General features: G+C 34.7%; 1 protein-coding gene across 2 annotated transcripts in view; it reads left to right on the top strand.

The window, feature by feature from the left end:
* LOC121375890 overlaps positions 1 to 15333 on the top strand; it is a 42157-nt gene extending 26824 nt beyond the window's left edge. For both annotated transcript variants that reach the window (XM_041503577.1, XM_041503576.1), the window contains exons 13-18: positions 1607 to 1834; positions 4210 to 4376; positions 5769 to 5915; positions 8565 to 8732; positions 10810 to 11030; positions 12227 to 15333. In XM_041503577.1, the coding sequence (XP_041359511.1) occupies positions 1607 to 1834; positions 4210 to 4376; positions 5769 to 5915; positions 8565 to 8732; positions 10810 to 11030; positions 12227 to 12480 (1185 nt within the window). In that variant the 3' untranslated portion in view covers positions 12481 to 15333. The remainder of the gene's footprint in view (positions 1 to 1606; positions 1835 to 4209; positions 4377 to 5768; positions 5916 to 8564; positions 8733 to 10809; positions 11031 to 12226) is intronic.
* The last annotated feature ends 695 nt before the right edge of the window (positions 15334 to 16028 follow it).

Raw genomic sequence — 16028 nt, 5'->3', positions numbered from 1 at the left:
GACACACACGCACACACAGACACGCACACGCACACACACACAAACCACACCACACAAACACACATGCATACACACACACACACATGCACACACATACACACACACAACAAAACACACACAATTAAAAGTTATTGAAACAAACATTCAAAGGACAAGGATACAACCTGTTTATATTCAATTCAGGGTTTCCACAAATTGTTCCATAGGTTATCAACTCAAAGTTGCAAACTTCACAGTTACTATGTCATGGATTTTGCATTCATGTTCACCAATAAATTTGAAAAATGATGTTGCCATTGAAAATAAATTAACCAGGATATATATAGAATCAAGCTTCTGTAAATGTGACTTAGCTTACAATTATGTACATGTATATTGTGTAGGCTTACTGCAAATCTGCAGTGTTGGTTTTATAACTGAGATATTGTTGGGACGATTGTAATTATTTTAACAGTTAGACAATTACTACCTAAAGGTAGCACTTAGAAACCGATATCATCCTGAAATAAATATGAAGAAGATCTATCAGTTTGATCACATGGCAATAATAAAACAAAAAATAAAAACAATTATGATTAGTTTGAGATCTAATGATATAATAGAAGTATACAGTTAAGTTCTCTATTATGATGCTGTATGTTTCAGATAAGTATATGTCTGAAGCCTTAGTGAATGCTAATTATTATTAAGTACTAGTATAGTAGTTACAAAACAGTTCTTTTTTTAAATTATATTGCACCTATTATCAGACATGTTTGGATAGTTTTCAAACAAGCTGATCTTGTGTTTTCAAAAAACCCAGGTGTGACATGTCTGAAACTCATGATTGGGTATGATCTGCATCTGGGTGAGCAGTAACTTTTGAAATTTTATCTTGGATGTAATACAAAATTATTGTATTTTTAATGTCAGTGTGTATCGTTGTTTTGTTGTTTGTTTTTGTTGTTGTTCTGACCATTGTGGATGATATATATTCATTCCAGAGGGAACTATGGGCTCCATCTTCATCCTTCTGTCTGTCAGTCTTTCATGTTGGTCCATCCATCTGTCCCACATATAGTTTTCCAGATATTTTTGTCATGATGCCTTGAGATATTGAGCTAAAAACATTTTACAGATCAACTTTGACTTTCATGGTAATGTATCCATTTTCCACTGAGTTGTGGCCCTTGAACTTAGGAGATACCTTTATTTGGGTGGCCCGGTAGGGGACATATATTGCTTTAGCAGTACTCTCAGAATGCTTGTTCATTTGTTGTAATTATATTGGTACGCAGATCCAGTTTATCCTATTAGCACATGTAGCACATGCTACGGGCCCCATGCTTCAGGAGACCCCGCGGTGTACATTTATTTTCTCCAGGTAATTTTTCCCCTCTTCTCGATAGTGTTACAAAATATATATCCTGTTAAGGGGGCCCGGCTGTTATTTGTGCTACAGGCTCTGCTGATCCTTAAACCAACACTGTTTGTACAGAATTTCTAAATTAACAGTGCTCATTTATTTTGTTTTAAACTTATCTTTGGCACCTAATGTTCAATGGTGTATTTCTTCCATGTCACCAAACATTCATTCCTTTAAAATGCTAGTGTTTTATATTTTCAGACTGTTGATAGAGTGCTGCAGGGAATGGTGGATCAGCTACATCCAAAGAAGTCTAAGACCAAAAAAAAAACATCCCAAAAACCAAAGTCAACAAGAATAAAGAACCCCTATAATTTTAACAAGTGGGGAGAACCGACGGAGTTCAACCTCAAGATTAGTTATTACTTTTCCTATTACCAGACCATCTTGATGCTGTTCAGCACCAAAGAGCATTCCAACTGTGTGGCTGTGAGTACTTTTAAACATACATCATTATATGGTATGTGTTATCCATTTTGTGGGATGGTGCATATAAAAGATCCCTTGGAAAAAATGTAGTGGGTTTCCTCTCTTAAGACTATGTCAAAATTACCAAATGTTTGACATTTAATAACCGATGATGAATAAAAGCAGTATGCACTATAGTAGTGTCGTTAAACAAAACAAACTTTTTTTTAAACAGACACTGGTTCATTGGCGAGTAGCATTTTGTTGTTTTTCACTTCTGTAGTTTCAATTGTGTGGCCGTGCAGGGCTTTAGATTGCATCAAAGTCAGGGCAATAAATATTGTGCCCAAAATAATCATGCCCAAATTAAGTCCAGACATGCTGACCTCATAGAGAATACTACATGAGCGGCCATTAGATAACTGTTTATCTTACAATGAGTAAGAAAAAATACTTCACCTCAAAACCACTGAAATGTTATGTTTAATTGCATTAAAATAACTTGAAATACATTTCTGAATATTGAAAACTCTCCAGCAGCTGTTAATGACAGTACAGTACTAGAACGACCTTCCTGCACTCACAAAAAGACAAAAATCCTCATTGTGAACAAATTAGTAAGATCTAAAGCCTTGCCATGAGTACTATTAAACAGACATTGGTTCAGTGGCGAGCACCTTTGTGAATATCGTTTGCATCATCTTATTATTAAAAACACCTTTCTCTTCTGTCTGAACTATACAAGTGTACTCTTATTATTAAAAACACCTTTCTCTTCTGTCTGAACTATACAAGTGTACTCTTATTATTAAAAACACCTTTCTCTTCTGTCTGAACTATACAAGTGTACTCTTATTTTAAACAATTCTTGCCAATGTCGGCAAACACAGGACAGTGTCTTTAAAGTGGCTATATCCGGAATATTTTTATTATTTAAGCATATAGAACAGAAAATCCAAAGCCAAAGCCAGTATTTTGAAAGTGGGACACTTTTGACGGGTTCCTACCGATCTCGGTTTTCATTGGCTTATCACAAGTGTGGAATTCCCCAACAAGAGATCATGTGAGATTTCGCAATTTTTGAACAAATTTAACCGTCTTGATTGAGGGGTCATCTCATATCTCCAAAACATATTTATATCTAGAGAGGTATGGTATAACGCTTTTCCAGGGGTCGATGGGATGGGGGATTTGCCTTGAAATTTTTACAGTGGCCAGCTGTTGGCATATGCGTTACATATAAGGGGGTGTTACTAATTACGTAACGCTCTAGGGGTAGAGGAAGAGGGTACTGTGTTCAATTTACGTAACATTTTTCAAGACTATATGTTATTTTTATTAATTACTTAGACCTAAAAAGGTGTTTTCTGGAAATGTGCGGTCAGTCTAGGATCGATCCCCATCGGCGGGTATATAAAAGACCATGGTATGTGATATCCTGTCTGTGGGATGGTACATATAAACGATCCCTTGCTAAAAACAAAATGTAGCAGGTTTCCAAGGCGCGTGTGAAGGGATTTCAGTGGGGTTGGGGTTATAGACTGTGTTGAGCGAAGTTTATATGGGGCCATAGTCCCCCAGAAAATACATTTCAATTTTTTTTAAGCTTGGGCAAGTAAGGGTTTCGACCTCCAATACCCTCCCCCTGCACATGCACCAGATTCCTCTCTAAGATTATATGTCAAAATTACCAAATGTTAGACATCCAACAGCAGATGGAAGGAAGGATAGGATATGTTTTATTTAACGACGCACTCAACACATTTTATTTACAGTTGTATGGCGTCGAATGATTATTAAATCAATATGCTCTAACTTTGATGTCGTTAAACAACCCCCCACTAACTTTACCATTTCCAAACGAAAGAATATTTATTTGAATTTGTCGATTTTAAAATTAAGAAGTGAAAACATCTACTTTAGTATATTTTATTTTAAAAATATATACATGATCAATGTGTTATACAAACTAAACTTTGAAAGTTCTACTAACACTTTATAAAATATTAATTCTGAAATAGGAAGGTACGATTGTCGATAATACGTTGTCAAGATCAAGCCGGTTTTTACGAAAGACTCTAGTACCGTATCCTCAACCAAACGTTCTTCATACAGGGCAAGATTTCTCTTTTAATTTTTTGAGACGAACCCTACAATTTGAAATCGGCAAACGCACGTTTTAACTGAAACTGACAACAGGCTGTCGTTTGTGCTTTGCCAAGCTATGGCGGCATAGGCGACAAATCAAGCGTATACTTTTGTCGATCTCCATTCATAGCGAACACACACGAGTTTTTTAAAAGTGCATTTGAGCTTGTATTTCATATTTGTACATGATGTTATAATATAGTAACCAGAGAATGTAACTTTAATATTAATATCTATATTTATTTTAGTTCATCGACTGTTCAAACAGAGAAAACTTCCTCAGTCCGAAAATTATTGCTGACTATAAATTACTTGACAGCATCATCAATGAGGATGAGTTTCCTAAAGTTGACCGACATGTGCTGCCCCGTGCTGAAATCATGTGGCACAGTGTTTACATTACAAGTGATCGAAAGTAAGCCAGTTTTAAAAGCAGAAAATATATTCAGTTTGCCGTGACCTCATCTACTTATACAGAGTGGGACATAGTTCAGTGCTATAGTGCTTGCCCGAGGTGCAATGGAGGGGGGTCTCCCATCAATACATGAAAGGCTGTGGTATGTGCTATCTTGCCTATGAGAAATTGCATTTTAAGTTCCTTTGCTGCTTTGTTGGTTGTGGTAATCTATATGGAGGCAGCAGGTAGCTTATCTGACAACAATTGCTTCCTTGTGTGTTTTGTAAATGAAGTGTTTACCACACTAAGGAGGCTCAATGTAACTTAACGGTAGTGTGTTCCTCTGAGGTACTGTGTTCTTGGTGGAGGCGGGGGGTGGGGGAGAGAAGTCCTTGTCCCAATCAGTGTATACTGTTCTATGGGAAGTATATAATTATAAAATTTCAGCTTTTTCAGTTGGACTGCAAGAGTGATTTAGCTCGGTCAGTTGAGTGCTCACTTTTGATGTTCTTGCATCACAAGATTGAACCACCTCAGTGGATTCATTCAATTGATTGGGTTTTTTCTCGTTCCAATCAATGCACCACAACTGGTCAAAGGCTGTGGTATGTGCTTTCCTGTCTGTGGGAAAGTGTGTATAAAAGATCCCTTGCTGCTAATGGAAAAATGTATCGGGTACACGTTTCCTCTGATGACTACGTGTCAGAATTACCAATGTTTTACATCCAATAGTCGTGGATTAATTAATCTAGTGGTGTCATTAAACAAACACAAACACAAGTAGTCTGTGACACCCAAGTAGCCATAATTTAAAATGTGCTGGGGTGTCGTTAAACAAACACAAACACAAGTAGTCTGTGACACCCAAGTAGCTATAATTAAAAATGTGTTGGGGTGTCGTTAAACAAACACAAACACAAGTAGTCTGTGACACCCAAGTAGCCATAATTTAAAATGTGCTGGGGTGTTGTTTAACAAATATTCCTTTCCTTTATCATGTCTTAGATATCTTATAGCCATAGACTAAATTTTTGGGGATGTTGTGCAACACACATTCCTTTCCTCTCCTTTTAGGACTGTGTAGCGTTATTAGTTCTCATCCAGTCCAGCCAGAGGGGACTATCGGTTCTGTCTCCATCTTTCTGTCTGTTGGCCCATCTTACCCACATATAGTTTTCCTGACAATTTTTTCACAAGAAAAGTTTGACTCGTGGCAATTTACCCATTTTTCAAAGTTATAGCCTTTGAATTTAGGAGATATCGAAAATATGCTGGGGCCCTGTAATGACATATTTTGCTATAGTAGTATTCTCAGAATGCTTGTTTAGTTTTTGTCATGTAAGAATATTTGTTACACTTCATTATGTCTTCAGTAATAAGTATGTGTTAATAAATGTCTTTGTCTTGTAGAGCCTGCTTGATATATGGACAGAAAGGTGAACTCTTAAAAACAACCTACCCAGACGAAGAAGGCTTCACACCACAGTCACACACTTTTACCAGAACACCGGTTGTTCTAGGAAGAAAAATGTACGGAACCACAGACGACAAATTAAGGTGATATTATTAATACTTGCAGTAACAAAGACTTGGCCTATGTTTCAGCCAGACAATTTTAGCTAAACTGTTTTGACTGGTTTCCAAAATGGTCATTTAGTTTATTGTGTGGGTGGGATTTAACTCAGTCTGTTGAGTGCTCATGTTTGCGTCGCAGGATTGAACCACCTTTGTGGATCCATTCAACTGATTGGGGTTTTTTTTCATTCCAACCAGTGCACCACATCTGGTCAAAGGCTGTGGTATGTGCTTTCCTGTCTGTGGGAAAGTGCATATAAAAGATCCCTTGCTGCATTTTGAAAAATGTAGCAGGTTTCCACTGATGACTACGTGTCAGAATTACCAAATATTTGACATCCAATAGCCAATGATTATTAATCAATGTGCTTTAGTAATGTTGTTAAACAAAACAAACTTCTTTTTTAGTTTATTGTGTAGCATAAAAATCAGTCTAGCAAGTATTAGCAATGGCATTTGAGGAATACAAATTTACATATATAATATAACAGCATCAAGGTGACAAGAGTTTGAAAAAACAATTCATAAACTGTAAAAATGTTCGTTGATAATAGTTATAAATCTACACAAGTTTCTAAGGGTGCCTATATTTTTACAATTAAAAGGCTGCTGGCTGACTGAACTTAACCCATAAGATAAAAATCAATGTGCTCTGGTGGCGTCGTTAAATAAAACAAACTTTACTTTTTTTCAACCCATAAGATAAACCAGTATAGCTTTACAGGTACTTGGTTCTCTCATGACATTGTATGGCAAACTGTATTTCTTTTCAAAGGAAGGAAATGTTTTATTTAACGACACACTCTTTTCGATTAGCAGGAAGGGATCTTTTATATGCACCATTGTACGTCCTTTGTTATGCCAGTCGTGGTGGTATTTCTTTTCAACTTAGCCTGACCTCTAACCAGTGGCATTTTCCCCATTTCAATAATCATCGGCTATTGAATGTCAAACATTTGATAATTTTGACATATAGTCTAGAGAGGAAACCTGCCACCTTTTTCCATTAGTAGCAAGGGATCTTTTAATCAATGTGTTCTAATGGTGTCATTACACAAAACAGACTTTAATGTTAACTTTAACTGTAGGTAAGTATGTTGAATTTACATTTTATTAAATAAAATATTTCTTTCTTTATTTGAAGTAGTAACAGTCATATAACATTTATGTCTAAGTGCCAAATCTAGTTCAGTTGGTAGAGAGGTCACCTGATGAGCTTGTGTCATAGGATCGAACCACCTCAGTGGACCTATTCTCTACTTGGGTTTTCCCATTACAACCAGTGCCCCTCAACTGATACATCAAAGGCTGTGGTATGTGCTGTCATGTCAGGGAAGTGCATATAAAAGATCCATTGCATTTAATGGAAAACGTATATGTCAGAATTACCAAATTTTTGACATTAATTAACTGGTAATTAATATATTAATGAGATTTAGTGGTGTCTTTAGACCAAACAAATTAACAAACAATCACTTTTGGACCAGAAAAATTATCATGGTCATTTATTGTGAGTTGCCACACATTTAGACTTTTAAGTAGGTTGCATTTTAAAAAATAGTTTTATACAATCTTTGAAAAGAGTGCCTCCATGTTTTTTATAGAATGTCTTTTTTTTCTTGATGGGATTTGCTTTTTGGTGGAATGAGATGGTGTGGTGATTTCATGAAGTCTTTCAAAAGGATACCCTGTTTAGTTCACACAATGTGACTTGTTATATATGATTATATTGGATTGCAACTTTGGAGTGACCTTTCCTAGTGAAACGTTCTTTTGGGGATTTTTTTCTTTCTTTTCTTTTGTTCTTTTTTTTTTTTGTTCTTTTTTGGGGGTGGGGTGGGGTGTTCAGTTTGTTTTTTGGGTTTTATTATTATTATTATTATTTCATACATATATGTACCTTTGACACCCAACAGCTGGTATTGCTGTGTGCTGGGGTGTTGTTAAACATTCATTTGTTTGATTATTTATAACATCTTAAGTAACATTGTGTATTGTGGTAGGTGTTGCTATACTGGTTGAGAACATTTTAAATAATGATAACATTCACAAAGTCTGTTACATGTTTATTTCACTTAAATCTGTAGTTTCATTTCTTTTTACTTTATACTGTTATTTTATATTTAAAAAAATATTTTTTTATCATTTTAAATTTATAATTTTATTTCTTTTCCCATACCAGACCAACTGGAGGGGACCATAGGTTTCTTCTCCATCCTGTCTGTCTGTCTGTCTGTTTATCTGTCTATTTGTCTCTCTGTCTGCCTATCTGTCTCACATAGTTTTCCAGATGTTTGTTGGCATTGCTTCAAGATGCTTGTATAGTTTTATCATGTGGAGTCACAGATCAAGTTTAACTTTAAAGGGGAAATGTCCATTTTTGATAGTTGTGGGCAGACTTTCATGAGAATTTATTAAAGGGACATAACTGTAAAAAATATAATTTATCTTTGTTTCACAGTTATGGAGCCTTGAACTTAGAATATATAAACATTTGTGGAGGCAGGTAGGGAACATGTATCATTTTAGCAGTACTCAAAATGCTTGTTAATATGCAGGGTTTTTTTTCATTTTCAGTTATATTGGGATTTTTTTAAATATACATTTCTATTTCTCTTTTTATTTTAATAGCATCATCTGTGATGACCTCTCAGACAATATGACCTTCAGTGACTCGGTACCTGAGGTCCGCAAGCTTTCTGTGATTGCTGATAAGCTTATGGTTGTCACGGTAACAGGGCTGTATATATTTGATCCTGAATCTCTCCAACCTTGCCAGATTATTGTCAAGTGTGAAAGGTGAGATTGGAAAAAAAGAAGAAATTGTGTTACTTACATGTAGCTTAAATTTAAGTACAGTTGTATGTGTTGCACAATGTCATATCTATATTATTGCTTTGCTCTTGTATTCAAACCCACCAGTCGGAATTAGCAAATATGGTATGAGTTTGTGATCAAAAGAAATATTCATGTACTGCAAGTAACAGCACAACAATTCTATTGTTCATTTTAATTTATTTTCGTGTTTATATCCAATTAAGATTCAAGCACGATGTCCTGGCACACACCTCAGCTATCTGAGCTGTCTGTTCAGGATAATAATGAGACAGAAGTCTGTGTAATGGCCCCCATTAGGTCTTTATAACTTGCTCTGCGTGGGAGCTGGTACTGGGGTGTGAACCCAGTATCATGTGCTCAACAAAAAGTACCTTTTATTTCTATACCATACTTCCTTACGTGTCTGCTTAAATGCATGAGGTCAGCCTTCGACTGACTCTGTGTGGTATTTTTGTCTAAAATATTGTATTTCACTTTAAATTGTATTTTATTACATATAGTATTGTGAAATTTGTTTTGCGTGTATATTACCCTTCACGTTTGTTTGGCAATACTCATCCCTAAATTTTCACTTCTTACGCCCAAAACACACCGAAACTCTAGTTGGGTCTTGCAAATGTGGCAAAGATCACTAATATGTTACAGTTTACAGTATATGCAGTATAGCTGTAGTTTAAAAATGTTATTTGTCATTAAAGAAATAGGGCCGAATTTATGAAGCCTGTTTTTCTTAAACGCAGGTGTTTAAAGGGACAGTAAACTCAAACATGAGCCTTATGTTTTGGAAAGATGCATACCCAGACCACCAACACATACTGACACTTTAAGAAATGAAAAACGCGTAATTTTACAGTTAATGAAAAAAAACGTGATTATTCCTTCTAACTGGGGGCAGCCATTTTCTTTTGTTTTCGGTGCGTCCAGAATTCTAGCTTGGGGTGAAGTGATGTCAGCTCCAACCAAGTCCTCTATGCTCAGTGTAAACAAAGGCAGTCATTTACGACAAGGCGCTTTGCTTTTATCAACCTTGCAAAACAACATAAATGATTTGATAATATAATAAACTATTTAACAAAATATATTTCAATTTTCATTAATAGCACGAAATGGGGTTACAGTACTTTTCTCTTAAAAAATTCAAAGAAAAAATACATATTATTAGGCCTATTGGTAAGGGTACGTTGGAGCAAAAATGACCACTTGAGACCCAAGTGATAATTTTCTTTTCTTTGGGACTATGTAATTGGTCAGTTTTGTTATTTTAGATGGGAAAGTCTACTTAATCAAGGGTTTTACAGAATTATTTACAGTAATAAAGCAGTACGGTTGATAATGTCCATTACGATTTTAGGGGTGGCCACGCGGTTATCCCATAATATCCTGTGATCTTCATAAAACAGGCACTTATGTTTTTTTGTGTCTAGACACCTTGACTGGTGACCGTCCAAAATATACACCTGCCAGTCAGGAACCACAGGTACTGGCCACAGAAAGAAAAGACCAGTTAACTAAGAAAACACTCCGATTATCATTTCAGTACGCGAGTTAATGTATGGACAAAACATAATACAGTTATTTCGATACTTTGACAATGGTGGTTTATTTTGTATTGAAAAATAATATATACTTATTGTGAGCTTACTGAGATGGATATTATTATAGAACATTGCAATGCATCTGCAAAAATTAGGTATGTTCTGTTTCTTCAGTTCTAAGACTAATTCCTGACGTGACATGTTAAGTGTTACATAACCACCGGCTCGCCAGAGGGCGTATTCACTGGGATGGTACAAAATGGCTTCACCCATTATATGTAATAACCATCACATTTAACCGTTTTATTAATTAACTATATGATTATACTTGTTGATATTAAGCAATAATATGCATTATATATCGTTGAATATGCATACCAGTCCAAAAGCTTTGCTTAAGCATTCCTCTAAGCATTGTAAACGTATGTAGTTACACCCGTATATAAACAGGCTTTGTAAATTCGGCACATATTATTTTCCTTTCCTTCATGGTGTTTTTTCAGTTGTTCTCTGAAGCTGGATGATAAACATGAGAGCATTGTGGATGTGGAACATGTTGAGATTGTTGGGACAAAGTTGATATCTGACGGAACTGTCCGCACGGAGCGTGTAGCACTGTCTGCAGACAACCACTTGGTCATTCTGGACTTCACTCAGTCTGTGGAGCTCATCATGTGTACTGCTCTGGCTGGACTGGCAAAGGAAGTCTGTTTTGTGGGGAAAAGTAAGTACAGATATATATTTATATAATACACATTAAAGATGCATTCTCAAAGTTCCAAGCATTATATTTCACTATTTTTGCATGTACATGTATTTGTAAATAATTAAATTTCCATTATATATTCATTACAATTTAAAGACATCCTATTGCTCTAGCCATTGTATAATGGGTTTGTTCATTTCTCAATTAATGTAAAAATAATCAGGAACGTCATATCTGATGATGTCACTTTGTATGGATACTATGTCTTATTTAGCATTATTAGGGTTAGCTCTGGGCAATCAGAAAATTTCACCAAATTATCTATTAAACTTTTTTTTTTTTAACAAAACAACTTTATTTTGCAATACAATATCAATTATTACACCAATTTGTTTCGCCAAATCAAAATAACATTCGCCAATTGTTTTTAAAATTCGCAATTGGCAAGAGCTAGCCCTGCGTTATTGTTTAAGAACCAACCACCGGCCTCGGTGGCGTCGTGGCAGGCCATCGGTCTACAGGCTGGTAGGTACTGGGTTCGGATCCCAGTCGAGGCATGGGATTTTTAATCGAGATACCGACTCCAAACCCTGAGTGAGTGCTCCGCAAGGCTCAATGGGTAGGTGTAAACCACTTGCACCGACCAGTGATCCATAACTGGTTCAACAAAGGCCATGGTTTGTGCTATCCTGCCTGTGGGAAGCGCAAATAAAAGATCCCTTGCTGCCTGTCGTGAAAAGAGTAGCCTATGTGGCGACAGCGGGTTTCCTCTAAAAACAGTGTCAGAATGACCATATGTTTGACGTCCAATAGCCGATGATAAAATCAAAAATCAATGTGCTCTAGCGGCGTCGTTAAATAAAACAAACTTTACTTTTATTTAAGAACCAGAAAAATAAATCAAAATTAGAAATGAACTTTTAGTGCTGTTATTAATATATATGTTTCAAATTTAATTATAAGGATTGTCTTTTGTTTCCTCAGGATATGGAGAAAAAAAAATCATCCGCTAATTACGTGAGAATGGCTTCAATTATTAATATAAATTCACCAATTGTTTTTTAAAATTTGCAGTCAGCAATTGGTACAGCTAGACCTACTCAATGTTATTTTCTTTAGTTGAATAACAACCATTAATTGATAACATTAAGTAACAAACAGCACATCATTTACTGTCATTATGCTGATTTTCTTGTCATGCTTGTTTTCTGTAGAAAGTCTGCTAGCATCGTGTACGCTGCACAGTAGCAGTACAAGCTTCTACCGGGAACACATCTACCACCTGTCATACTCCGGTCAGCTTCTGGGTATCCTTCCTTTCCTCGGCCCCGGACCGCGCGGCTTCCTGCCAGTCTGGTTACCAAACAACGAGGACGCTTTAATGGTCGACTCCCGGCTCGGTCAAGCAGGCTGGCGGGTCTTCATGCGTGACGGACATGAAGGCATTATGTCCATTTTACTTGTCTGACTTACGCCACTCTCTGTCTGTGTGATGAACATTACCTTATGGAGGATACAAGACCTGGATACTGCCTCCATGGTTGAAAATATCTTGGTTAATATCAGTAATATGTCATACATAATAACCATATTACATTGTGAAGGATACAAAGACTACATATTTCCCAGGTTTATATGGTTGAATATATCTTGGTTATAATATCAGTGCTACATGTATATCTTAATTACCTCGTGTGAAGAATACAAAACCTGTATACAACCCCTGCAATTAAGAAAATGTCCATGGCAAAAATAATTGCCATTGTAAAAAAAAAAAAACTGAATATAGTCCCATGGTTAACTAACAACTCCACGGCAATCTCCACAGCATTGCCGATTGCCGTGGGCAATTGCAGGGGTTGGTATATTGTCTATATGTTGAAAATATCTTGGTTAATATCTGTGATATATCTTAATTACCTCATGTGAAGGATAAAAAATCTGGATATTGCTCACATAGTTGAAAATATGCAGTTAACAGCTGATGATGTGATATGAATGATAAAACATTGTGACACTTTCAGTATACATCAACTTCGTTTGTTCACTGATTGTTAAAATTGATACATTAAAATCTTCAAATGTTCAAACTATTTTAATCAACCACAGAGGTCTGGTTAGTTACAAGCAAATGGTGTACAAATTAATGTCTTAAATAAAGTGTTCAAGTAAGGTGATATTCAATTGTCATAATACACATGTATGTTTTATGAGATTACTTGAGTGGCAAGTAGAAATTACTTTCTTACAGACACATAATGTTGTGTGCTATTTATCATGTCACATTGTGATATCCATCATATGTTGGTAATTGATTTATAGCCATATCTGACTGGCTTCTTCATAGTGATGACCTAATGTCAAAGAAAGGTGTCCACTGCAGTTAACACTGCTGAACTTGATTGCTACATACACATGTATGATGTATAACGTATGTGTGAGAAATGACAATATTCCTTATAATTATGATGTGAGAAATGTCAATATTACTTAATTAACTGATGATATGAGAAATGACAATATGACAATATTACTTAAACTGATGATATGAGAAATGACAATATTACTTAAACTGATGATATGAGAAATGACACTATTACTTATACTGATGATATGAGAAATGACAATATTACTTATGCTGATATGAGAAGTGACAATATTACTTATACTGATGATATGATAAATGACAATATTACTTACTGATGATATGAGAAATGACAATATTACCTATACTGATTATTTGAGAAATGACAATATTACTTATGCTGATGATATGAGAAGTGACAATATTACTTATACTGATGACATGAGAAGTGACAATATTACGTATGCTGATGATATGAGAAGTGACAATATTACTTATACTGATGATATGACAAATGACAATATTACTTACTGGTGATATAAGAAATGACAATATTACCTATACTGATTATTTGAGAATTGACAATATTACCTATACTGATTATTTAAGAAATGACAATATTACCTATGCTGATGACATGAGCAATGACAATATTAATATACTGATGGTATGAAAAATGACAATATTACTTATACTGATAAGAGAAATGACAATATTACCTATACTAGTAAGAGAAATAACAATATTACTTAATATAATGATGGCATGAGCAATGACAATATTATCTAAAGTGATGACATCATAAATGATAATATTACCTGTACTGATGACATGAGCAATGGCAATATTACTTCATATACTGATGATATGAGAAATGACACTATTACTTATACTGATGATATGAGAAATGACAATATTACTTATGCTGATATGAGAAGTGACAATATTACTTATACTGATGATATGATAAATGACAATATTACTTACTGATGATATGAGAAATGACAATATTACCTATACTGATTATTTGAGAAATGACAATATTACTTATGCTGATGATATGAGAAGTGACAATATTACTTATACTGATGACATGAGAAGTGACAATATTACGTATGCTGATGATATGAGAAGTGACAATATTACTTATACTGATGATATGACAAATGACAATATTACTTACTGGTGATATAAGAAATGACAATATTACCTATACTGATTATTTGAGAATTGACAATATTACCTATACTGATTATTTAAGAAATGACAATATTACCTATGCTGATGACATGAGCAATGACAATATTAATATACTGATGGTATGAAAAATGACAATATTACTTATACTGATAAGAGAAATGACAATATTACCTATACTAGTAAGAGAAATAACAATATTACTTAATATAATGATGGCATGAGCAATGACAATATTATCTAAAGTGATGACATCATAAATGATAATATTACCTGTACTGATGACATGAGCAATGGCAATATTACTTCATATACTGATGGTATGAGAAATGACAATATTACTTATACTGGTATGAGAAATAACAATATTACTTATATCGATGTGTAAAGCAAAATGTACAGTTATCCTATTGTTAAGATACTTAACAGAAGTCTACTGACTTGTCTAAATATTCTTTTTGGATTTTTTGTTTCACACTCTTTCATCAAGATATTGTTATTTTAGCATTCATTATCGATCACATTTTTTATATTACATTTACATGTTTTGATTTGAACTGTATGTAAATTTCTTTGCACTTTATTTTTGTTAAATATACAAATATATTATTAATGTATGATCAAATATGGATTTTGCAACATGGAATTAAAAAAATAATAGACATGCATGTATTATTTGGATCATTTATGAGAAACTGTGATATACGTTTTGTCGTATTTATTTGCTATTTTCATCTATGAATAAATATTTTTATGTGATGTACCGGTATACATGTTTGATTTTAATCTGTGATTAGCTTACACCATTAATGCAATTGCCCATGGCAACTGGTAATGCCATGGAGTTTTTAATTCTCCACGACATATTTTAAGGCTGTGGACTATTAGATTTGTTTTTCACTGCATGATGTTTGCTGTACAAATGTTCATAATTGCAGAGATTGTTTACCAGACATTGATTGAACAATAAACATGGTTTCCAAATATGTCAAACCATTTAAGCATAATTGGAGCATACATTATCATACCATGGGTCTCACTACAACTGGAACAATTCCCCCCCCCCCCCCCCCCCCATCTTATTGAATGTCGTTATGACCAGTATTAAAGTCTTTTCATAGCTATTATGAAGTGTGCAGGCTGGGGTGGGGATTTTATTTATCTGGGGTGTTTTGTATGTTTTTTGTTGTTTTATTATATCATTGTTGATTGTGCAACTTGCAATGTGTCAAAACTTTTCATCTTTTTTATTTCTTCTCCAAAACAACTGTACCAATTATTTGTAAAAATTATTATTGATATTATTTTGCATTTGTTTTGTTTTTGGGGACGTGGGGACCTGGGTCATGGGTCGTTTGGAATTTTTTTTACAAATCTAGAACGGGTCGGCATTCAGTCCTTATATTCACTGTATTGTAACTCGTTTTCCCGACAGTGCTCTTAACTTAAGGATG

This window comes from Gigantopelta aegis, chromosome 6 (assembly GCF_016097555.1).
Source record: "Gigantopelta aegis isolate Gae_Host chromosome 6, Gae_host_genome, whole genome shotgun sequence".
Classification (NCBI taxonomy): domain Eukaryota; kingdom Metazoa; phylum Mollusca; class Gastropoda; order Neomphalida; family Peltospiridae; genus Gigantopelta; species Gigantopelta aegis.
Note: the sequence above shows the minus strand (reverse complement) of the source record. Positions and strands in the feature narration are given on the sequence as shown.